This window comes from Cygnus atratus, chromosome 3, assembly GCF_013377495.2.
Source record: "Cygnus atratus isolate AKBS03 ecotype Queensland, Australia chromosome 3, CAtr_DNAZoo_HiC_assembly, whole genome shotgun sequence".
In the NCBI taxonomy this organism is placed as follows: Eukaryota; Metazoa; Chordata; class Aves; order Anseriformes; family Anatidae; genus Cygnus; species Cygnus atratus.
This window is the reverse complement of record NC_066364.1, coordinates 95,463,780-95,489,588: the sequence shown is the minus strand read 5'-3', so window position 1 is coordinate 95,489,588 and position 25,809 is coordinate 95,463,780. Positions and strand designations below refer to the sequence as shown.

The 25,809-nt window shown below is 42.1% G+C and overlaps 1 protein-coding gene across 7 annotated transcripts in view; it reads left to right on the top strand.

Annotated features, from left to right (window-relative positions):
* The first annotated feature begins 722 nt into the window (after positions 1 to 722).
* Positions 723 to 25,809, top strand: part of EML4 (EMAP like 4) — a 158,222-nt gene continuing 133,135 nt past the window's right edge. For 3 of the 7 annotated variants that reach the window (XM_035564382.2, XM_035564365.2, XM_050709360.1), the window contains exon 1: positions 723 to 980. In XM_035564382.2, coding sequence (XP_035420275.1) covers positions 956 to 980 — 25 coding nt within the window. In that variant the 5' untranslated portion in view covers positions 723 to 955. Of the gene's footprint in view, positions 981 to 6,707; positions 6,842 to 14,714; positions 14,799 to 21,770; positions 21,894 to 22,206; positions 22,439 to 25,809 lie in introns of those variants that run through there. The other 4 variants (XM_035564401.2, XM_035564396.2, XM_035564389.2 and 1 more) reach the window with 4 other exon arrangements.

The window sequence follows — 25,809 nt, the reverse complement described above, 5'->3', positions numbered from 1 at the left end:
GCACGACCGCAGCGCTACCACTGAGTGCGTGAAGGGAAAACACTTGCATCAAAACAGGATGTCGCAACGGGTATGCAGCTTTTCCTGACCAGGGAGAAACCGATGCATCGCCCGGCTCGGCCGTGTTGCCTAACACGCCGAGAGGAGAGGCTAAGTGGTACGCAGCATGGCTGACTTGTATTTCTGGTTCTCCTTCCCGTTTTTCCCCCACACGGAGCGCAAGGCTGGGAGCTGCAGGGGCGGCCGGGAACGGGGCTGCGGGCACCTTGAGGACCGCGGGGTTACACCGGTGACAGCCCCCCCGGTGTCACGCCCGGCGGGACAAAAGCTCCCCCAGCTCGCTTTGAGCGGGCGTGTTCACAGCCACCTATGGGAATTTCTATGTTGATGGCTGGGATTATCACCCTCGGTCGCCCAACCGGCTCTCCCAGCGGTGCAAGCTCCCGAGGGTGAAATAAGGAAGGCTGGGGCTGCCGCCCGGCGCGGAGAAGGAGCACCGGGAGCAAGGCATCGTCCCCCCAAAACCCCCCGGCACCCCGCACGGCGGCATCCCCCCCCGCTCCGGGGCTGGGCTCGGCGGGCTCCGGCGGATCAGCCGCCCCCTTCCCCGTCCCCAGCCGCGTCCCGGGGGCCGTCCCCGTCCCGCCCGGGGGGGAAGCGACGGCTGCCAGGGGCGGGCGGAGTCGGAAGCACGACAGCACGGCGGCCCGAGGCGCTGGGGCGGCGCTGGCGGCGGCGGGAGGAGCTCGGCGCTCGCCGCCCTGCTGGGGTCGCGGCGCACGGACGGAGCCGCGGGAGGAGGAGGAGGAGGAGGAAGGAGGAGGAGCTGCTGCCGCCCCGGGGCGGCTCATGAGCGCCGGGCTGCGGCGCCGCTGCTTCGCGGGTGAATGAACCTGTCCTGGCCGGCGCCAGCGGCTTCGCCTCAGGCTGCGGCGCCAGCCTCCCCCGGCACAAAATGGACGGGTTCGCCGGCAGCCTGGGTGAGCACGGCACGGGACGGCACGGCACGGGGGGAGCCTGCCGGCAGCCTCCTGCCCGCCCTCCTGCCCCTCCATGGGGGGCGCGCACCTGCAGTTTGGGGGGACCCGGGGGTGCCGGGGCTGGGGACGATGCGGTGCTGGCCGCGCTGGGAGGGAGGGAGGGAGGAAAGAGGAGGAGGAGGAGGAGGAGGAGGAGGAGGGAGGGGATGCCAGCGCGAAATCTGGTCAGCTTCAAACCATCTGTTGCGAGAGCTCCGGCTGCACTTGCCTCCTTTGTTCTGTGCTTCCCCGGAGTTAGTTGCTTGCCCTGCTCCCGTCAATTCCCTTGGGTTTTGCCTCCCTCCGGGGTCGGGAGCGGTTCTCGGGACCCCCTGCCCGGGGGAAATCTGCCCTTTGCCGGGGGGGTTCGCTCCTGGACGCCCGCTTCGGGCTCGGCATCCGGGAGCAGCGCCGAAACCCGAAATGTTCGCCCCAAACATCCCCAGGAAACTGACAGGCTGCCTCCTCGGCGACTTCCCCGAGGCTGCATGCGGCAAATCGCCGCCGGGTGCTTTAAGGAAAACATTTGGGCAGCCCGCTTTCCCAGCCTCTCAGAGGACGGAGCGCGTACAGCACGAAGCGGCCCCGATTAAAAGTGCGAGCTGAAGCGATTGCCAAGCGCAGGGCTCGCCAGGCGCGCACGTTGCTGTTTATTTTCTGCGAGCTCCGCCGATGGCACGGCTCGGGGAGTCCTGCGTGGGGTGCCCACCTGCCCCTCGCCTCCTGCACCTTCTCTCGGCCCTGCTGCACCTCCTGCGGGCTCGGTCCGTCTCCCGGAGAAGAGTAAATCAGTTCCGCTAAAAACCGGATCGATTTCTCGTTACAATGCCTCTGTGAAAGAATAGCGAATAGTTCTCGATTTTCTGGAAACGTTGACTCATTTAAATGCTGCTGAGTGTGATCCTAACCTTTAAGGTTTTCGAAATGTCTACTCCAGCATTTTGGGCACCTGTCCAAACCAAACTGGTGCACCATAATTAACAGTACGCTTTTTTTTTTTTTTTTTTTTTTAGAGCCTGGCTCATGGCCTGATACACTATCCTTGCTCCAGTAACTTTCATGGTCATTTTATATCTTCCGATCAAAAAGGGAGAAATTGTCAGGGTTCTGTTCTCATTTTTCATCGGGAAAATTGTGCCCGTGGGTGACACATGCAAATACGACCCGCTCAATATTTATGAGCCTCTTTATCCAGTACTGAAATTGATCAACATATCAAAGAGCACCCATGCTGCTTTCACTCGTGAAGTACTGCCCCCCCCCCCCCCCCCCCCCCCCGATGTCCATATTTAGAAATAACTGTTGTAAGGAGGAGGGTGGCTGGGGGGTGACAATCATTTTGAAATCATAAAGCATTATTTTCCTGCACGGAGGTTGCTTGCAGAGTAAGACAGTCCGGTTGGATGTCCCAGTGCCCTGCACTGGAGCAGCAATTGGCTGCTCAGAGCATCCCACTTGCATTATTAAGGGAGGCTCCAGCTGGACCTTTAATTTTTTTCACTGTTTGGTCAAGAAGGCACTGCAATTTCATTAGAATTTAATGAGGATTAAGCAAAGCTCAGCCTTCTAAAGTGTATGTTAGTTGGTTAGTTAGTTGTCATTGTTAGTTGGACTCCGATTTTGATTTTAGAGTAGCCATGGGTGCAGAGTGGTTTTCTGGAGTGGGGCTGAGGAGGGGGCATGCCCAGAATCTCCAGCCTCAAAGCATGAAGCTTCACATGGCCTGCTTGTTTTCAGGTTTCAGCGGTGCTGTCTTGTGTTTTTATAATCGTCTCTTGTTTGCTGTTGCTGATAACAAGCATGTAGCATTCACGAAGATGTGTGAATTGTTTTGAGACTTTTTTTTTAACATCTCTAATTAAAATCTAATGGCTTGAATTTAATTAGCTGTCAGCTAAACGCCTTTTAGGAAGGCCATAAATTAATGTAATTTAGAATGAAACGTAAAAATTAATTAAAATTATTGTTGGCAAAACTCTGCCATCTATGTGTGTGTGTGCTCCACCAGTCAAGCGAGCTTATTAGAGAGCAAGTTGTCCTTTTAATGCCTCCTGTCATTATCTGGAAGGCAAAATGTTATTACAGATTATGCCCTCCAGCACAGGCAGAAATACCTTCTTACATGTCTCTTGCAGTTGAAAATACTTTACGCAGCTGTTTTATTTTGGCTTCCACACTGAAACTTTTATGAGAATAAAGAGATAAAAGAAACCATTTAATATGTAATTTAAAAAAAGTTTCGGTTATTGTTTTAGGACATGTTTATGTAACACTGTACATAAGAGGAGAGTATGCAATTATTCTAAACAGGAAAAAAAAATCTGTGTGTTATGAGTTAAGTTCCACAACTGCAATAGGTATTGATTTACTCCTGATAAAGCACAGAAATATTTCATATTTATTGGGACTTCAGTACATTTTGAACATCACCAGTAGTAAAGTGGTTATTAAATCCCATTTGCTATGTCAAGTAAGACAGCTTTACCTCACATTGAAGCATTTCCAACACAACACTCATCAGAGGGCTCAGTGAATTGAGGGCTTAGTGAATTTTGGCCACCCGCTTTTTCAGATGCATCGCTTGAAGTGAAAGAATGTGCTTCTGAATGGGAACAAGAAGTCTAGGAACTTGGACCGAGCGCCTGGGCTTCTGCCCCGCTCCCTCGCCGAGACAGGAGCACAGCATGGGTGTCTGCCTCTGGATCTGCCAAGTTCTCTCTCTTTAGGGTCCTGATCAAAACAACACAGCGGTGGCATCTTCAGGGGAAAGAGCTGTTAAATCCACCAAAATAATAGAACAACACACTTCTAGAGAAGGGAAGAGGAAAAAAAAAAGCCCATGTGAGAAATAGTGGTGCTGAGCCTGTCAGTAAGGCAGTCCTGTTTTTGCCATCTCTGCTCTTCGTGCTGCAGACAACTGCCCTTGATCTCCTTCACCCTCGTGCTGGTTAGCCCACAGTGGTGGCCGAGCAGAAGGCTGTAGGACTGCACTGCGGACAAAACTCTCTTGGGTTGGCTTTACTGTATTGTGAACCTCCCATAGCATGGAGGATGCTGCCGCCTTTCTCAGGCCTAAAACTTAACTTTCTGGAACTGGTGCTTTCTTTGTTGCGGCAAATGCATGCCTGTAGCTGAAAGTGTCTCAGAGAGCTGTCTTAACATGAAGCATTTCCCAGTGTGTTACTTCTCTGTGGCAACTCTTAAGCTGTTCATGTAGTACCCCTTTTACTTTTTGCAGGGTTAGCTGGCTAAGGTATGAGATCTTTTTGATCCTGCTAGATTTAGGGTTGTGAAGAGTAAGCCATGATGGGCTGGTGAGGAGATGTTCTTTGGTGGACAGTTTTCCACTGCTCTCATAGCTGTTGCATTGTTTTCTCTTCTGATAAAGCTTCTGTTTGTTGAGCTCTGTAACAATAACTAATTGTAAACAAGGATATGGAAGCATTCATCAGATGCATTAAAAAAAAGGGTACAGCTGTTTCCAACTTTGTCACCAGCATATGATAACAACGTGGTCTGAAGCATTTTAATGGGACTCTCTCCAGCAATGAGGTCCGTGGGAGAATAGGAACTTACAGAAGTAAATGAAGAGCTCTCACCTTCCGAATTTTAACAGTTGGTTTTGTGCAGCTGTGCACCATGCCCTGAAGCTTAGGTGCAGTTTTTACTGTAAAATTCTCTATGATTGAAAATATTTTCACAGAGAAATTAAAATCAATCCTCTCTTGAAGTCTCAGACAAACAAAATAATTAAGGATTAAAGAAAAAAATAGAGTAGTTGAGCTTAGGCCTATTTTTCAGAGAAAGAAGACAAAGGAGAGCTGTAATGACTAAGCGGAGAGTGAGGCTTTTCTCTTCTGTTCATGTTACTAGAGGGAGAGCTGGAGAAATGAAATGAAAAAGTGATTCTTATTACATGGGATCTATGTGTTGTGTCACTGTGTGTACTGCTACTAACTGTAGCATATCTAACAACTACTAACAGAAGGGGTGGCATGGCATGTAGATCAGTTTCTTTTTTTTCTTTTTTCCTCATTTCTTGTGGTGAGTATTGCATAAAAGTTGCTTGAAAACATACCTGTTTCATAGCTATACTGAGGCTGGACTGGATAACTGCTGAGGCACTTTTATGAGGATGTGCTCCTCTTCTGGATTTGAAGAGCCAGTAGAGTTTATTGAAACTCTGGCTTTGCTAAAGTCCTTTAAGGCTTTTCTCTGGCCACAGTGATGAACAGGCAGGTACGCTGGAGGGAGCAGGAGAACTGGAGCAGAAAGGATCTAGTGGTCACCGGTGCGCTGTGTCTTGAGAGCATATGAAGAAAGTGCATTGTGATTAATCAGTGACTGGGTTTTGTACCGAGAAAAAAGAGCATGTGGAATGACTATCTACAGCAAGTAGTCATATTTGGGCTAGGATATAAAGACTTTTTATTTTTTTTTAACAGTTGCCCTTCTAGTCCCGCAGGCAGTGAATTCAACTTAATTCACGGGGCTGTGCTCATGGGAGTGCTTTGTGCTATTGTCAGTGTGCTAGTGTTCTTAAAAATAAAAACTTTGGCAGGACGCAAGTCTAACCTGCCCGAGAACGATGATTGGTACCGGGGTGACTAAAGAAGAACAGCCAAGAAGACAGGCTGTTTGCTTTAGAAGCTCAGTGGTGGCCCACCTCTTGTTTGCATGGGCTTTAGTTGGTGGGCAGTGAGCAGCGGCCCTTTGCTGTCGCCAGCTGAGAAGCAAAGGACTGTGTTTAAAAAACAGTCTCTTTTGCACAGAGCAATTGGCAATATTTAGCCTGGTTGTGAATAACACTCTTGCTTTTAAAAAAAAAAGAAACCATAAACCCCAAATGCAGGAAAGTCTGTTAAAAAGTCTCTCTTCTCTCTCCTGTAGAAAGGCTTTTAATGCCTGGGATGCTGAGTATAATTTTTGGCCTTATGGTGTGTACTTCATACTCTTTAACTGAGTATTTTTGATATGGGAAGTATAGTTATTTGACAGAATTTTCTCTTTCTGAAAAACCTGCTCTATAAGGATTTTTTTCCCTGTGTTTTATATCCTGAAGTATTTAAGAGGAAAAAATTGGTCGAGAACACGGCTCTTACAAATCCTCTGAAGCACTTTTCTCTTTTAACAGCATTACCTTGCTAATTGTACTGTTAGTAACATGCAGGGAGATTGTTTGCCTCTCCTTGCTATTCAAAGTAGCTGCTTCCCTTAGTGTGGTTTCTATCAATTATTGAGGTTTATTTTTCCCTTCTTTCTTTAGGTCTTTGCTAAATCTAATCCTTAATGAATGTGATTTTAAGGCCAAGAATGTTGTTCCTGTTTTACCCACACACAATGTAATAGGGAGGGTGTTAGAGGGTAATTAATTTTGTAACACGTGGCACGTATGATGACAGTGCAGGTCTCTGTGCTGTTGCTGGTGTTGGCTGTTTCTAGTAGGGGCATTCTTCTGTTTAGAAGTTCAGAATCACCTGATAAACAGCTTTTTATAAGCTTCACTAACTTCCTTTTCAAGAAATCTTTTTACAGTTGCCCATGAGCTCAGGTGGAGCCACTGCTTGCCTTATTTTCCTCTCTGTAAACAAATGAGTCCAAGCACTCAGTTTGATGGGATTTTTTTTTCTTTATCTGCTTGTTCAAATCTATGCAGAACTTTAGTTTTCTGTGGTTTTCTTTCATCAGGTGCTGAAAGATGGCTACCTGGAAACCCCATGCAAGCTCCTCCGAGAGTTTTGAGTCATCTTTAGGAATCACACGTGCTCTGATTTAGAAAGGTTGTGTTCGTGGACATGCTTGCAGCTTTAGTTGATAAGTCGGTCAGTGGATGTAAATGGGTGGTGCTGTTGGAGGGGTGGGATATGAAGAGGGACACCAGAGAGATTAAAAGTCTGAGTTTATTGCTAAATCTTGGAACACATGAAATGTTTTTCTCTTCTGTTTTTTTTCATTTGTTTTTCTTTTATTCCTTCTCACTCCCTTTTCACTTCTTATTTTTATTTAATATTCTTTTCTTTTGGCTCTGTGTTTTAAGTATTCATGTAATATTCACTGATGGTATGTAGCAGTATTTTTCTTAAGCTTTCTGCCCTAAGACTTCTTACTTGATTGGATGAAATACTTTTTTTTATTTTTTTATTTTTGTGTCTCTCAGTAGGTTGCCTTTTCTGCTAAACTTCAATAGTTCAGCCTAACTTGTTTACTAAATATAGATGTGTCTTGATGTTCTTTAACTGCTGTTTTCCCGACTGCTCTCCTGACTTTCTAGTGTCTGTTCTGTTCTACTTTGTGTGACGTGCTGTTCATTTGGAAGGACAACTTTTTTTTAGCAAGTGTTGGAGAATCCATTTGCTTTCTTTGGTGCGCACCTGTCTAGTGGAGTGGATTGCATGGTCTTGCAGCCTTTAGGCAGGATACTTCTCTGAGTGCAAATCTGTTTTATTGTAGAAATAGCCTTACGCTTCGTGTTATATACATTTTATTTATCTCTCTAGAGCTGTTTGTATATGCGTATGACTCTTACGTGTAATAAAAATGTAATGGAAGGGGAAGAGATGAACCAACACAGATCTGCTGTACAAAGCTACGCTATAGTTTTGGGGAGGTTCATCTACCTTGGATTTCAGATGTTGTATTAAGTTAGTGAAAAACAGTCACTCTTGTCTCTTGCCTGATTCTCTTGTGTTTCACTGAAACTCACCTTTAACTTTGAGTCCAGTGTTCCAGTCTGGAGTTGGTTCCCACTTGTTCTTCCAGTTAATTTGAGCTTAAAAAAAAGGGGGGGGGTAGGGGGAGCTGAAACCAAACTGTTTAATGTTTAAATGTATTTTGAACTTGTGTAAACAGTTCTAATGCATCAAGCTAAATTGGCAGGCTTTCATAATCCTCTGGGAAAATTGGGAGTTTAAAACCCAGTGGATAAATTAAAGTCACAAATGCTTTTAAGCCCAAGATTTGGCTCTCTAAAGGGATGCTGCAAATTAAGCCTAGAAATGTGGTTTAGCTAAAGCAAATGAAAATGCTTTTTCATGAGAACTTTATGATTTTAAAGACAGAATAGTTGGATTTCATTATTCTGGATTAGGACACAAAAGCAAGAAGTGGCTGCTACCAAGAAAAAATCATATTTGCTGTCCAAATACAAGAGGTAATGATTTTACCACATTTTATGTTTTTTAATGAATTTATGGCATAAGAGTAATAGATACTATTTTAAAATGCTAAATTTCAGTCAGCTGCTGTGGTGAGCAAACACTCACAAGCAACTGAATTAACAACACCAGATATATATGAAATAAATGGCAGAGCTATTAGTTTGTTTACAGTTTACTGTATGTTACATTGTTTCTGTTTTAGAGAACAAAAGGAAAAATGTCACCTTTAATCCAGGGTTCTGATGAGCTTTGCACCCATCTCAGTACAAAACAACAGCAGGAGGGTGGGCTCGAGTTTGTTTCCTTCCCTCTTATTCACAGTCACCAGTAGACCATGCCATTTTCCTAAGAGGTTTCCTGTTGTGTGTTTTACATGGATCTGTAGTTAATTAGACCACTGAATTTCATTGGCAAGTTATATTTAAAAAATGGCAGTAGAAAGCCAAAAGTTTTTCGTGCAGGTTCAGTTTTCGAGGTTGGACATCACTTTCTAAAAAATAACCATGTTTCTTAAGATTTTATTACACATCCTCCAGTAAAAACCTCCTTTTGTTTTTTTATAACAAACTTTGCAGTGGCTTTGAATTGTAGATGTCCTTTAGGTAGCGTATCGTTGACCAAATTCCTTTCCAGAAGCGGTAGGTATTGAAAAATCTGAACACGTGAAATGGAACAAAACTGCTGGAACTGTTTCAGTTTAGTGCTTTTATTGCTGGAATTTGAATGAAAGTTCAGGAGAACATTCCTACAAATTTAGTTCTTGGTGATTTTGAAGAGAGGTGCAGAGAGGAGGAACCTTCAAGGGTAAGAACCATAAATGAAAATTTCTCAGTTGCAAGGCTCAAGACATAGCAATACTCATGTCTGCATAATATCACGTTAGCTTTTTGAACAAGAACTCAAGCAAGAAGAAAATTACAACTTTGTTTAGCTATGCAGTGCTGCATAGAACTGCTATTACCTCCTGTCCCAGTGTGTGCTATGCAAATACCATCAGAGATATCAAGCAGGAAATTAGTGGTCGGTGTGGCTGTAGTGCTTTCTTCCTAAACTCTAAACACGTATGTTAAAATCATGAGTGAAGGGAGACAACAATAACAAGTAGCCCAAATTCTATGCATTTTTTTTTCTTCCATGGGATAAATGCGAAAGAGCTCTGAGTCACTCCTGACAGATTTGTGATAGCTGTGATAAGCCCTGTTCTGAGATCGCTGTTGTTTTTAGTCTCTCATGCATTAGGGTTGGGAGGATTTCTGCATTTCTGGTTTCTAAGCACCATGGGATGTGGTATGGCATTTTTCCATGAAAATGATATGACGTTTAAGAAAAATGACTTGTTGACACTGCTGTCCTCTAGATTTACATAGAATCATTCAGGTTGGAAAAGACCTCTAAGGTCATCTAGTCTGACCTTTAACCTAGTACTATAGCCCACCACTAAACCATGCTACTAAGTTCTAAATCTACATGTTTTTTGAAGATCTCTAGGGATGGCGACTCAACCACTTCCTGGGCAGCCAGTTCCAATGCTGCACAACCCTTTCAGTAAAGAATTTTCTCCTAATATCTAACATAAACCTCCCATGGCGCAACTTGAGGCCATTTCCCCTTGTCTTATCACTTGGTGCTTGGGCGAAAAGCCCAATCCCCACCTTACCGTAGCCTCCTTTAACGTAATTGTACAGCGTGACAAGGTCTCCCCTGAGCCTTCTTTTCTCTGGGCTAAATAACCCCAGCTCCCTCAGCCACTCCTCATAAGACCTGTTTTCTAGACCCCTCACCAGCTCGTGCCCCTTTCTGGACATGCTCCAGCACCTCGATGTCCTTCTTGTAGTGGGGGGCCCAAAACTGAACACATTACTTGAGGTGCAGCCTCACTAGAGCCGAGTACAGGGGGACAATCACTTCCTTAGTTCTGCTGGCCACGCTATTTCTGATACAAGCCAGGATGCTGTTAGCCTTTTTGGCCATCTGAGCATGCTGCTGGCTCATATTCAGCCGGCTATCCACCCATACCCCTAGGTCCCTTTCCTCTGGGTTAGCTTTCAAGCCACTCTGCCCCAAGACTGTAGCATTGCTTGGGGTTGTTGTGCCCCAAGTGCAGGACCTGGCACTTGGCCTTGTTGAACCTCCTGCAGTTGGCCTTGGCCCATCGGTCCGGCCTATCCAGATCCCTCCGCAGAACCCTCCTGCCCTCGAGCAGATCAACACTCACGCTTAACTTGGTGTCTGCAAACTTACTGAGGGTGCTCTTGATCCCCTCATCCAGATCATTGATAAAGGTATTGAAGAGAACTGGGCCCAATACTGAGTCCTGGGGGGCACCACTAGTGACCAGCTGGATTTAACTCCATTCACCACACATCCTTGGGCCCAGCCACACCCAGTTTTTAATCCAACAATGTATACGCTTGTACAAGTCTTGAGCTTCTTCAGGAGAATGCTGTGGGAAACGGTGTCAAAAGCCTTACTGAAGTCTAGGTAGACCACATCCACAGCCTTTCCCTCATCCACCGTGTGTCACCTTGTCATAGAAAGAGATCAGGTTAGTCAAACAGGACCTGCGTTTGATAAACCCATGCTGACTGGGCCTCATCACCTGGTTGTCCTGTAAGTGATGCATGATGGCACTGCTGTGTGGTGGCACTCAAGATAATCTGCTCCATGAACTTCCCCAGCACCGAGGTCAGATTGACAGGCCTGAAGAAATTTGTGGAATATGTGTTATATTTTCAGTAATCTGAGACCACAGTATTTCTGAAAGGTGTTCAGATGGGTCAAGGATTGGTCAGAACAGGTATGGCAGCAGTTAGACTGTGGCCATGGAGGCAATCTGCTTGTTCTTTGTCTTCCAGAATTCTTGGGCTGAATTCTTACTAGAGGAGTGAATGTTTAATTAATATGAATAATTAAGGTACTTTTGGAGGTAGGTATAGTGTGATTAATAGTGTGATTTCTCTGAGTTTATTCTTTACACTAAAGAATCAGAGTAATAAGGCCATTTATTTAGCTGATGTGGACTTGATAGTAGTATTTCTGATGTATGTGATTTATTTTTTGTGTGTGTGTGTTGCATTAAAAATGTGTTAGCTCAGGGAGATGCTGGTTCTATTTCTCAACATTTTTATTTTAATTTGTTATAACTCCTTTTTAATGGCCTGGATCTGCAGAAACTACTCTAGCTCAGGCAAATATTTAGTATGAAGCTAATAAATACCTGAAATCTTATCGTGAGTTTGGTATGTGCATTTGTTTTCAAACTGAGCTGTGCTTTACCTGCATATCAAGAAGTGTCTCAAAGTGTGGTACACATGTATAACTTCCAGTTTTTGTTCAGAGTGAAAAACCAGCACAGGCAGTTGCGTGGTTTCTGTCTTCTGGCACTGTTAAGCTCAGCCATTTTCACTTCCATTCTGAAAAATGTGCATTTAACCAACCTCTTGTCTTGGATTTTTAGAAAGGGGGTGGGGGGAAGATTTCATTAGAATAGAGCTTAGAAAAACATGTTTGTTCCAGGAAAAACTTCCTGGAGGATCTGGTGTGGGATGAGAAACAAAAGGAAAATAAGCAGCGAGGCCTCTTCTGTTGCGCCTCCCTGCTTATATTTTCCTTTTGTTTCTCATCCCATACCAGATTTCTCTTGCAGCTGATGTGGCTGGGGACCCAATTTGTGAAAGGCTGGGTTAGAGGGAATAGGAACTGCGAAAAGATGCCGTTTTGCTACAGAGGATGCAGAATTCATGGAGAAATGTAGTAGGCTAAAGGCTCAGAGTAGCCAGTGGGGATGAGACCAAACCTGGAAAGGCAGGTTAATGCAGGTATTAATATCCTTTCTAATGACTACAGGTTCAGAATAACAGCATAATGTTCTTTAATTCTACAAATAAAGCAGCATTTCCTTACTTCAGTAAGCTAATGGAATTGGGTTCTCTAGATTTTTTTTTCTACGGGAAAGTATTTAGTCTTGCTTTATATTTTTTATTTCTGTTCTGTTTGATTTTAAAAAGTGGGGGGAAAAAAGAAAACCAAAAACTACCATCAAACCCTACAAATGTTTGTTATTGCTATTTTGAAATTAAAGGAAGCTATATTTTTAGTGTTTAGTGATTGTTTCTTTACAGAGGTGGGTGATATGAGGAAAGAATATTTCAATATTTAAATATTTCCAGAGTTGTTTTCCGTTTAAACAGAGAAAATGAGGATTAAGCATAGTAACAGAGAACATAAGCAATTTGGATTTTTTGAAAAACATGTATTTTTTTTTTCCTAAACACTTGATCTGACTTGCTCGTGTTTCATTAAAAACAGTGCTCTGGTATGGTGCTGTTGCTGTGCTGCTAGCTCACACAGCTAACCTTGGTGCTCAGGCACGAGCCTTAAACAGGTACATATCCATCTCCGTTGCTCTTGTGCCAGGAGCTGCTGCTCTGTCCTCATCCCTTGGTGGTTTGGGAGGAAGTGATTGGTGACCCCCAAGTGCAGCAGGGTCTCAGGTGTTGCGTCTCGGAAACCTAGCCAGCACATTGGTCATTCGTATTGCAAAACAATATAAATTCTTACTTGATTTGGAAACTTCTAAAGTGTGCAGAGTACAGGTAATTTTCATATGAGATTAACATCTGTCCTCAAGCTTTTCCTTGTTAGCTGGTTTAGATGGAAAGAAAGTGGATCTGAACTCACAGTCTGCAAATTTGTAAATCTCTGATGTTTAGAACAATCTCAGCCAAGAACTGGAAAAATAAAAACAACAAAAAACCACAACTTCAGGATGTGAAAAAATCTAGAAAGTTATTGTTTAATGATGAAATTAATTCTAAAATAGATTTCCATTTTTCATATTTAGTTGTCAAATCTGTAGATGTTAATAGTTACTTAAATAATCTTGTGGATGCAAGCTTCTCTTAAGATGCATTGTATGGAAAGTGCCTATTTGTACTTGATTACAGTGCAAATATACCTAATGAGTTGCTTTAAGACTGCGGCGTAATAGAAGTCTTATTGTTTATACTCGCATTGGAGAGAGGAAATGGGAAAGATATTGATGCAGGCCAGGAGAGTTAAATATTCCAGGTTATCTGCTTCAACTGTTTCTTTAGAATTGTTAGGTACATAGCGTGTATGGCACAGGAAGGGGAAAAGAAACCTTCAATGACTGTGCAACACAAAGAAAATATCTCTTTGGTCCTGCAAAAGTGACAATTCCGTACATTTCGATTTGGTATTTGCAAGAACTCTAGCTGTGAGAGAGGGTGGCTCTTGTTAAACAGTTGTGTGCTGTTCTGGGCTTGCAAGCCAAGCAACATTGTCGCTGTTGTTTCATTGTGGGTCTTGAACTTGCTGTTGGCTGCTTTTGGGACAATTGTTTTGAAGACGTGTCTTAACATACGGCTCTACTAGTCACTGTTGTTGATGTGGAGAATTGAGATCCCATGCTTCTGAACATCAGTAAGCATCCTACTAAAACTTGTACTTAAAAACATTTACAGTATAAATCCTGTCCTTACTTGGCTTTTTTTTTTTTTGTGTGTGTGCCAGTCCAACAATGCTTTATATGATATCAACATGCTTGTTTCTGTTTTCCTCTGCCCTTTCACAGTAAGATTGGTGTACTGCAGAATTGTTTCATTTGGATTAAATATCCTGGTGTGCTTTGGAGAACACAGGAGAATATGATTTGCTTGAAGGACTCTTATGTTGCATTTTTAATGGGATAATTTGTCAATGAGTTGTATAGCATTGAATGGTACTTAATCTAGCATTTTGTTTTCTAAGCTACGATGACAGTTTTTCAGATAGGAAGTCACTGGAGTTTTGAACAGCTTTTTGATCATTCATCGTATATGCGTGTCTAATACAAAAAAAGTTCTATGCATATATTCCACTCTTTGCCTTTAGAGGAATATGGGGTTAGGAGAGTGTTTAGTTTGGATTTTAATAGTTAGATGTTGATCAACTAGGGAGAGCATAAGCTCTCTAGCACTGTTCCCTGTGTGTTAAGGTGTTTCAAAAGATAAGCATATGAAGCTTTCAAGGTACACAAGCACCAAGCAGTTTTTTTTCCCTGTACCTGCACAAAGCCTCGCAGCTAAATACATGCCTTACTTCTGAGCCCAGGTGGAGCCTGGCAAAGCTGTGTGCACTGCCCGGGCATCACTGCAGCACTTGTGTGCTACGAGCCCCAAGGGTACTGGGATCACTTGGCATTTTTTTTCCTGTTGCAGTGGCCGTGGACCTTTGGTGTCCCTCTATTTAGTCCATTCCCTCTGTTTTCTTTTATTTGTCCAATCTTGGTATTTTAAGTGGTGCTGAAAGTGTGGGTCACCTAGGAGTTAAATGTCTGTCCTTCAACTCAAGTATTTATGGCTTTTAAACTGTGCATTTGAAGTTCTGGCTATGCTGAAGTCGATTAATAAAATAAAATGAGTATCTTCTTAACTGTTGTCAGAGATGAGATTTTTCCCTATTGTTCCTCTGCCCTGGACGTGGTCCCATTGCTGTTGTCATTCTCCAATTCCTGGTTTTCTCTTCTCCTGTGCAGGGAGCCTCTGTTTGCTGCTGTGCTGCAGAGAGCTGAAGGGAGCTCACCTTCCCTAAGCCAGCAGTGTGGCCCTAACAATTCAAGGTGAGGGCTGGGGAAGGGTAGAGAGGGGAGTGATGTCTGTGCAGGTGGGATTTGAAACCAAACTGGGACTTGACTTCTTTGATCATGCTCCTCTCCTTCCTCCCCATCTCTAAATACAGTGACTTGAAACCTTCAGAGATGGATAGCATGACCTACTGTTTGTGTGCTCTCAGGATATCAATTCAGATATTGACTAGCTAAATAATAAAGGTGGTATATGTGTGCAGGGTTTCTTGCTAACATGCTTTTAATTATCTGCATTTACGTAATTATTATTTGCAGTAGAAACTTCAATTTCCTGTTCATACAGCTAGAGCAGCTTTAGCAGTAAAAGGGCTCAAAGCCATAACTTGGCTGCTGTGTTTGTGAATTAATGGCAACGTTTGCTGTTCCCTTTTTATAGACCATAAAGGGCCTTTTTTTTTTTTTCAAAGCTATTGATAAAATGGCAAAAGGAATTGTGAGAAAGTGAAGAGAAATTGGCAGTAAAGTATAAAGTATCTGTAGCATATAGCATACATTGTATTTATCAGTACATGTGGATTTTTTTGATAGTGTCACATACATTTGCCTTTCAGCCTTCAGTTGAAGTTAATTTAAACATCTAAAATTTGACTAGACCTTTTTTTTTTTTTTTGGTTTCCAGAACTATTTGGGAATTTTTCAAAATTTGGTGTGTGCATATATGTATGTACAACTCCTTCCCCAAACCAGGTTTAACTTAAAGGGATTGAGGGAGGTCTGGCCTGTTTTGTTCATAGTTGAACATTTCAAAGAATGTTGCTTCAGTTTGTTCTTGACCTGGTGGTGTCTTGCATGTTAGGCAGGATTTAGAATAGGTCTATTTGACTTCTGTGAAAACTGCATAAAATCATTATACAATGCTTCTATATTCCAGTTACAGTGTATGTGCATTCTTCAGTTGAAACCTTTCTGTCATATTATATACCCCTATTTTCAGGTACTACTTGACATATGATTAATATGTCCACCTAGTTTCTTTTCAGGATTATGGATTTTCAATCATCTTATTGTAGCATGTATTTTGCTTTTGTGAAACCGTAAGCTGACTTTGAAGTAGCTTTTTCCTTTTCTTTGCCATATTGCTGTTTACAAGTCTTTTGTATGCAATGTTGTACAGATTAAAACTCAAATACTTTCAAAGTAATTAGTAGGTTAAAAAAAGATAGAAATCTTTACTAGAAAGAAGTGGCTTCCCAAAGATGAATAGGAAACTACATTTTGGCAAACAGCTCTTGTGTACTATCATATGATCTTTGTGTATGCATTTTTAGAAGAAAAATGGGTAGAGCTGATGTCATCTGAGAGTCACCTGTTCACCCTTAGCTCATCTTCATCACCTTAATGATGCTGGGCTATCACAGAGTACTGGTTGAACAGCCTCGGGTGCCAGGTTTTGCTTTACATCTGCATCATTCCCTGCTGCAGAGTGAAGGTACAGGAACAAGCGTTTCACCACGAAGGTCACACCATGTTTTATGGGCTTTGCGTGTTCACTGATGTCCCCTCTCCTGCAGGGAGCACAGTACGTGTTGTGCCTGACCTCCTCCTCCAGGCTGCTGGTCGGTGGCCTCGAGCCACGTGCCACCTGGGCACTGGAGGTGCCGGAGAGCAGGGCCGGGTCCCTTTGGGGTTTTGGGGTGATCTGATAGGGGGAAGCCCTCGAGATGTCACTCAAGCTGACAGCCATGCCTGTGGGTGTTTAATCCCACCTCACATGTGGTCCTCAGCAGCGGCTTGGGGAAGCTGGAGACCGCTTGTGCGACAGCAGGGACTTGTGTGTGCTTGCGCGGTGTAGGGGTAATGTTAATCGTCAGATATTAAATACAGTTTTGGCTCGCTGCGAACAAGCAGCATCGTTGCAGAGAAGTGAGGCAGATGTCTGCCCCTGGAAGGAAGGCCTGTAATCAAAGGCTGGGGGAGCCACCCTCGGCTACTCTCTGGGAAGTGTCACACGGGGATGCTGACAGGCCGCAGCTGTCTGGAATGGTGCTCTGCCGAGCAACTCGTATTTCTTCCTATTGTGTTAGGCTGCCGTAACATCGCCCTCGTCACTTTAAATACCTAGCCTTTCCAACAGTATATAAGTTTTAGACACCCCTCCCGCCCCCGTAATATCTGTATGGATGTTTTGTGTTTTAATTCTTATTCCTTGGGGAATGTTCCCCCCCCCCCCAGTTTTACACTGACTGCCATTGAGCTTCAGGTTTTTGCTGAAAAACTGCTGAGGTGGGCCCTGGCTGTTTTTGCTGTTAGCTGCAAAGCTACGCTGTCACCCTCGAGTGGGAGAGGAGAGGCTCATCCTGCCAGCGTGCCTGACAGCAGAGAAAGCAAATGCTGTTGTCATCCTTGGCAAGGCTGCTGTGCTAGGGAGAGCGATGGGAACTGGAGGTGACATGCATTTTAGATTTCTTTTTGTGCATTTAAAAAACAAAATAATAGGGGAAATAGGAAGGCCATCCTTGTCTCTAAATGTGTTTTACTCAGCTCCAGCTGGTGGCTGGTCTCCTGCTGCCCTGGCTTGGGCTGCCTGGCAGCATGTTCCTAACCTCGTGGTGGTGATAACTTAAATCTGGTGGTGCGCAGCATTCTCCCCTTGTTCTCCTGCTTGGTTGACGTGGGCTGTTTCAAGTGATGTCACTCTTCAGCATCTGAGGAGGGCATAGATCAGATTTTGGATGATTTCAGTGTTATACAAGCAATTTTCCATCTTCTGGAAGCAGCTGTTAGAAGAGGTTTTAGCAATTTAGCTTTTGTGCTACGTTAACCATCAATATTTTTGAAACGGAAAAGTGAATCGCACTGACTCTCCGAGAACTTGACGTGTTGCTGGGCCATTTCCAGGTTGCTGAGAGCAGAAGGAGGCTGCTGCTCCTGCTGCTGCACCATCTTGACTGCTCAGTCCAATACGGATTGTCTCTTCAGTTCTCCTCTAACAAGAACCATTCTTCTTCTTTAATAAGATGATGGCTACCATATGGCTTTCTTCTTTCCCTTCCTTTAATTTTACATGTGTGCTTCAGGAAGACCTTTTTCCACCCTGCTGTAGCACTGAAAGTAGGTTTCTACTTGTTTTTAAGGGCAGGTTAGTGGATTAAGAAATTGTTTTGTTGATGTTTGTGAAATACTTCTAGAGCTTCCAAAAGGTCTTATAATTCTGTTGGTGGTTTGTTTTTGATTTATGGATTTTTTTTCTTTGTCGTTTAAAGATGACTTTAACCACGGAAATCTTACACAATTTTTGCAAAACAGGGCTACGCTTTTTTAGCATAGAACAAAGCATCATAGTATTTTAAAAGCATTTACATTTGAGAAGTGTTTTTATACTGTAAAATATGGTCCAATTCTTTGTTAATCATTATGGTTTGATTATTTTGTTTGACGTGAGTAATTTTTCCAAGGACTTTTATTGCATCAATTACATACTTTAAACAGGAACTTCAGAAGGAAGCGCAACATCAGATCACTGAAGATTCCCCGCTTCTTTTACAGCTGATTTGTATGTTTTGCATTGTTAAAGTTAATGATTTCTTGCTGTATATGCTCTGTTTTACCTGTATTGTGTCTACTTTATCAGTGAGAAGATTTTTCTGAACCCAATGTACATCAACATAACTAGTAGGAAACTTGTCTTTGGCTTTGTAACTGAATGCAGTGTTGCTTTCTAGTGCAGCTTTTGTATTTTGTTGATCTTGGAAGGTAATGTAGAAAGCCATACAGAATAGTTATCATAATTATTAAGAGGGAGTATAGCTACTGTGCTACATATGGTGATCTTGTTACTGCCATTTGGTTCTTTTACAGGAATACTGCATTTTTTTTTCAGCTCCCTTTTGAGCAAGCCTTATAGGAGCTTCGTATTAAGCCATTTAGGAAAGGTTCAGCCTTAGTTTTGAGGCAGTATTTATAGTTCTTCAGTATGTCATTGTTCCCATTTGTGTGAAAACATTACTAAAATTGGCAGTGAGGGCAAAACAGACTGACTTGAGTTCCGGGTGTAGTCTACCTACACTCCATCCTTGGAGGAAGAACAATATGCTGCTACCTTCAGGACTGTGCTTTGCTCATTTGTGTGGTACCGTGCCTTACTGGGCACAGGGCAAGCTGGGCCCAGTCTGGAGGTGATCCTGAGAGCCAGGCTCTCCTGGCCTGGGAAGAAAAGGATTAGTAGTAGTAGTAAGTATTAGTTACTAGTATTTTTTTTTAACTTGTCAGCTCTTAAAAAACCCTCTTCGGGAAGAAGGCTGGCTAATGGCCGTGTTTGAGGGTGGAGGGGTGAGAAAATGCAAGATGAGTTCGTGAAGTCCAAATGACCTCATACATAATATGGTTAGGGTTAAAGGGATGGATTAGCTATATGTCCACTAGCATGGTGGTGAGGATGTTTCTGTACAAGAAAGACTAGTTAATGATTTAGGATTGCTGGGCTAGACAGTTTATCTCATGGCAACTGCTTTCTTCCATGTCTTGGAGCAAGAGCAGTAAGTTTTCCATTCTTTAAGTTATGGTGAAGAAGCCATGCAGCTTTTCTGAGGAGCTTTGAGACTTTCAGCTTCCTAGGCTCAGCTTTGCCCTCCATGAGGAACCCAGACACAGGAGGTAGTGCTCGTGTTGCCTTTGACTTAGATGCAGTGCTGTTCATGGCTGTGCAGGAGGTTACCATTAGCATAAATTGTCATCATATCATGGGAGGACAGAAGACATGGGTCTTGGAAGTGAGAGGGCAGACAATCTGAAACCTTGGTTTGGAAAGGGAAGATACATAAGATGATGTGCCTCTACTGTTTTGAAGAACTCTTGAGTTTGGGGGAAGAAATTAGAAGGCACCAAGCTGTTGGGTGCTGGCCGGTGTGGTCAGTCTGTGGTCCTGTCAATGTTTGCAAAGACCCGTCCTTCACCACTGTGGAGCTCCTCTCTGTCAATGTGGTGAAGTTGGTTCAATTCAGCCTCAAAGGTGAAAAATACCTCATCGAAATGTAGCTTAGGGCAGAGGAGGAACATAGGGCTGATGCTGTGAGGGAGGTAAAACTGCTTGGTATGGTGGTTGAGCAATCTGGGAGCCAGTTGAGTGCTGTTAAACATCTTTGTTCCTCTCTCATAGACTAATACCCTTTTTTCTCCCTCTCCTTTTTTTTTGTACTCCTTCCCTTCCTTCTCCTTGCTGCATTGTCTTCAAAAAAAGGTGCATGGGGTGAGAGACTTCGGTGCTTCTGTCTTCAGGAGTGGATTTGCCTTTCCAATGCCTTCTGAAAAAGAAATGTGTAGCGTAGGCTGACTTATACAGCAATCTTAAAAATAACATATAAACAAATATATTTTTTTGAGCCAAACAAACCCTGGACTTGAATGCAGCTAATGATGTAATTATCCTACTATCCATCACTATTTGCTAGCTGCTACCTTGTTATGGTAGTTATATTTTCTCACCTGGAATGCGTACATATTTTAATTGGGTTTTACACTCCTTTGTGTGCTAGAAGAAGCAGCCAACCTAATTCTGTCTCTTAGCATGTGTATATTGCATGGAAGTAGCCTCAAATTAGTGACTTAAAAACTTATTTTTTCATTTACGAGGCCAGATTGTGAGTTCCATGTTCTAAAGCTAGTATGTTGTGGAGCAGCTAATCACAAGAAAGGTGAATAAGTATCAGATTGCAGAATTTTTCTACATTATAAATATGACCATATGTGCTTTTGAATAATTCCAGATGGAAGTCTGCTGGCTTATAATTCATTGTTTTGGACTGAATTTCTTCAGAATTCTTTTTTTTTTTTTTTTTAACTGGCGAATTCATAGGTGTACAAGCAAAAGAAAACAAAGGAGTGAAGGAATGTATTTGGTTTGCAAGGTGTATAAATCTAATCTGTTCACCTACTTACTTTCTTCCCCCCCAGCATTTTGCTTGCATAGCTGAGCTATCACAATTCAGGGATGCGTTAGGTTTAGATTGATTATGTAGACCTTTATTTAGGTTATCGTTATATAGTCCCTAAGTGATCACATTTTTAGTGTGTGATTATTTTTTAATACGTATTTTTTAAAAATGCATTCATATGCTTATCAAGAGTGTTCCCACAGTGAATGTGAAACCTTTCAAATAAAAAGGTAAATATTTGAAAAAGTTACAAACCTCTGAAAACAATATTATAATGGAATTGTTTTGCAACCTTGTCTCTGGCTGCCAGCACTAGTGCACCCTGCAAATGCTTTGAAAGAAACGTGCTTTGAGAGCTTGCCAGTTTATTCTGTTTAATGATTCCCTGCTCAAAAGATAATAGGGTACTTCATGTTTATCAGATAATTTAAAGACCCATTTGTTTCAAAAGGAGCCTTAGAAATAAATATAAGCCTAGTTCATGTTGTTGAAGGCAGCAGTTAAATACAGACTCAATAATTGCATCTGTGCTTACTTGGCAAGGTGGGAAAAGTGCAATTTTACATTATAGTTAATGAAGTCGCAGTTGTTCCTGTATCTCAGGTTGCTTGGGACTTCCTTGCTTGAGGAGTGGTTTTTAATAAGCACTCCAGTTCTCTTGCCCCACTGCTCTGTGCAGCTTGATCATCCTTGATCCCCGTAGGGAATGCTCCAGTTGCATTTCAGGTCCTTGTTACTGCTTGTTTGCCTATTCTTTGTGATGAGGCACTGGGATATCCCCTGGTAACACGGGATGGTCACTGCCGGTCTTCCTCAGCATGTCTATTCGTGTGTTCCTTGTTCTCTATTTACTCATTCCTCACAAGGTTTGAACAGTGTTTCATAAGTTAATGTTATAGGAAATGTTAACTGTATGTAATTAACATGTCAATGGATTCTTTATTTCATTCAGAACATCACATGGGGTTGATGTGTGACCAATCAATAACGTGGATGAGGGGCTTGCCATCAAAAGTGCTTGTTCCAAGTTGCTTATTCAACTTCATCCTCCCTTGTTTTATTTCTGCTGTCACAGTCAAGTTCTGGAGTTTAAGAAAGGCTATGTGCTTTGTGTTGTATTTATTTCCTGAAGATAGAGAATTTAGTCTTGGCCGTGACAATTGCAAAATCAGAATATCTGGCAAACTGATTTTCATGGGTGAGAACTTTATGCTTCTTTTACTACTTTTTAGGGCTAAAAACATTAATAATTGATTATTCAGAAGTCATGTGAAGTATAAAATAGGATATTTTTGAGCCTTGTAGCTTTAAAACCTTGGTAAGGCACCCCAATGACTTTCAACTGGTTGTTAAGTAAAGAGGTTATTTCCATGCTTTGAGGTATTAGCTGTTCATGTCTGCAAAATGCTGATTTTCTTTATGTAACGTAAGAAAACAGAAAAAGACTGTGATAGATCCTTTTTACAATAAATGTAAACTTGAATAAAATGTGAACAATTTTATTTTTTCAGATCAACTTCTACCAGTGTTACAAGAGCATGTAATTTAAGAGAGAAATTACCCTGATTTCTCAAGAAGCATTGTATTTTATATCACGTTCATGGAAAAGTGCAACCGAGTAAAATAGCTTCTGGAGTACAGAACCTGCTGTACAGTGCTATTTCTGAAATGCCACTAGGAAGGAGGCCAGGATTAGAAGTAGAGCAAAATTTAGTAGTATGGAGAGGACTGTGATTGCTAATGGTAAGCATTTTCTCATGCTCATCCCATTTTTACACAGTAATCTTTACATTGCTTAGAACATCTTAGGAGGAATAGCCAGAAATGTGATGTGCCTTTGTGGCCATCTTTATCCATGTTTTTTTTTTTTTTTGGAATTCTGTATTTTAAAGGGTTTTGTCATTTTCATAAAAAGTGGCCCAGGTCTTTCATCTAAGCAGGTGAAAACAATTCTGTGCAGTTAGATACTCCTGTTGGCTTAACTGTGTCTCCGTTGGTGTGTGAATGTAAACATGTCCACAAGCCCTTGTGGATAAGGGGTAGGGTATTTCCCTGGAATTGCTTTGAGAAACTAAGGAGTGAAATAACTTTTGCTGTACTTGGCTTTGACTTATCATGGTCACTGTTGTAGGACCCCCCTCAGAAATGTTACTTTGCGGGTGAAATCCTAACTGCTATTCCTTTCATTTTAGCATTAAAGATGACTTGCTTGGTGATCAGTTAACGTGGAAAACTTGCCTTGACACGTAAAGGTGCACATGTGCAGTCCAGTGGGGTGCTCCTTGCTTGTGTGTTTTTTTTGTTTGTTTGTTTTTTAGCAGTTCATGTGGCACCAGAGAAACACTGGCATTTTTTTTTTTTTAAGCTCTGGTTGTTCCTCTGTAGCAGCAGGCTTTCAGGAAGACACTGTCACCACACCTACCAACAGTTCCTTCTTCTCTAGGGACTCCTCGGCCTCACGTTTCCTACAAGGTTGGTAGGATCCAGCTACTTAGAAGCATTGGTTCAGATCATTCTGCAAGGTGACAGTATTTTGCATAAGAGCCACAAGCCCTTGAGCAAAATTGTTGCAGGCTGGCAAAATCTTCTAGCTTGTGCCCTTGTGAGGGGTGTAGGTGTGTGGGGGTGCTCCTTAGATTTTGGAGTAACTTACATAAACCGTGTTTGGAGCAGAAATTTGTAGACTGCACCAATTTTCTGTTCAGTGCACCAAGAAAATGTCCGTGGGGTGTAGGCAAAACAAAAAATGGATGAACCAGTTACGCTCAGTGTTTCCACAGGAATCGCCTTTGGTTAGAAATTGGGCATGAAGAGCACAGGCTCATGTGGAAGTAATTTACTAGAGCTATGAGGAATTAAAATTTGGAAAAAGGAAAGGGGGTGCTATAACAGGAGGTGAAGCTGCCTCCCCCAGGTGAATGTGGGCTAGCAGAATACAACAGACAGACTTATATCTCTAAGTAAATGCTTAAAGATGGAATTAAAATATGTTAATCTATGTAAAACTGAAGGCAAATCATAGGGAGGAGAGGATACATTAGGGACTATTAAAAAACATTGCCAATGCCTTTAAATTCTTACAGGGAGATGGCAGAGATGACAGGTGGGATTTTTATTTACTCGAGATTAATTAAAGAAATGCCAAATATTATTACAAATTGATGATCCATACTGTCCTCTCTTATAGCGCAAAAGCTGCTACATGAGTATGTATTTTTTTTTTTTTAATAAGTAGTAATTTTTATGCTATGCAAGTATTACGTAGTCTCACTTCATAGTCTGAGTTGCCACAGGCAATTGCAGTAACCAAAATGTGCTGAAAGATAAGATGCTTGCATTGCATAAAAATCTAGGGTATTTTAAATGATTTATTTTCTCCTGTTGTTGAATGACATAGTTGAATGTGATAGAGTTAATTTCATAGAGAAGTTTCTCTGGTTTATTAAAAAAAAAAATAAAGCTTCTGGCACAAATATATTTATAAATAGATAAAGATGTTACAGCTTCTGAAAAATACACATTCTGGAAAATACCTTTGATTTCTTTGCTCTTTCTGTAGAAGTGTTTGAAATTTTTAGTTTGAGATATCTGAAGAGGAAAATGGTAGGCACGTTCCTGATTCTGCAAAAACTCGCTGAGAAAACTCAGTAAAATTGCTCACAAAAGGAGTTGCAGTTGCTTAGAAGTTACCCACAGGAAGGTGTTCACAGGTTGCAATCCTAAAGTGGTGAGTTAAAAGCGCCAAACTTTAATAAGGCAGTAGCCATAGAGCACTTAAATATATAGAATCTTGGCTTAGACACTGGTCTCACCAGCTTTTTGTGGTGGTCTCTGGTTGTCCAAATAAGAACAACTTGAGTGACACATGGAGACCCCTGGGGGACAAAAGTGCGCAATTGTGTAATTCAGTTTTTTTGATACTTCTAGCAGATGCAAAGAAACCTCTAGTCTGTTTGACCTTCCAAGTTTAATGAATCACGACACCAACACGAGACACGACTGCTGACTTTCTTCAAATGTCTAAGTTTAGTCCATTTTCTAAATTGTTTAACTAAGATGTATCTATTTAAATCCTGAATTTCTGATGCTGCTCTCTCTTGAGTCATGAAGTGCCTCTCATTCACTTAGAATGCATTTTCGTAAATGACACTTTACGAGCACACAGACAGGAATTTGGAAACTGATAAGTGTTGGCATCTTTAGTCACTGATCAAGCTCTGCCACACTTGCTTTACAGGCTTCAGTGTGTGTGTTGTTTTTTTTTTTTCCCCTTACATCTGTGCATATAGGATTTATTATTTGCTTGTTAGCCAATTTGCAGATGTGTTAGTTGGGTTATTTTTATATTTTTTTTTTTTACAATTGGTGAAAGAGCAAAACCTGCTGGAACTAATGTGCATTGCTTACGTGATCAGTGTAGGTGGTTTTGCTTCAAGTAGATGTAATGCTCAAAGTGTTAATTTGCAATTCTGCAAGAGTGGTGAGGAGTTTAACATTTAATGTCTTTCCCATGTTTTTTACGGTATTCCAGCAGTACCAATTCAATACATTCTATGGTACTCATTTTGTCAGATGTCCCAGAAGACTTGGAACTTTCACTAGTTTCCCCTCCTTTTTTGTGATTTTTCTTTTTCTTGCATAGATAAATTGCACCCAACTCAGTAGCTGTTGTACAGCTCACGTAGAAGCTCTTATAATAAAGGCTATGTTTTCCAAATGTCAATACTGATGTTCTTACCAATGTTTGAGTACCCTCTCTCTGCATTGTGTCTCAATCTCCTTATGTGTTTATTTATTTATTTAAATTACAGACCTTCTCCTTTTAGTGCATGAATTGACAGTATTGTAACTTCTAAAATTACTTTTACCTATGCCTAGTCACCTGTCTCCTCAATTTGTTTGTGGGCTTCTTGTTTCGTAAATGACCACAACTTTAAGCACCATTGCTGTGAGGGTCAATATTTTTGTGAGTTACGGTACTGGACCAGCCTTCAAAATAGCAGTTTTGATATGAAAATAGCATTTTCATTAGCCTGGTTGAGGTATGCCCTTGTAATCATGGGTAACAGGAAGATCAGAGTGTGTGTGTGTGTGTTCTTGTGTATAAAGGTTCG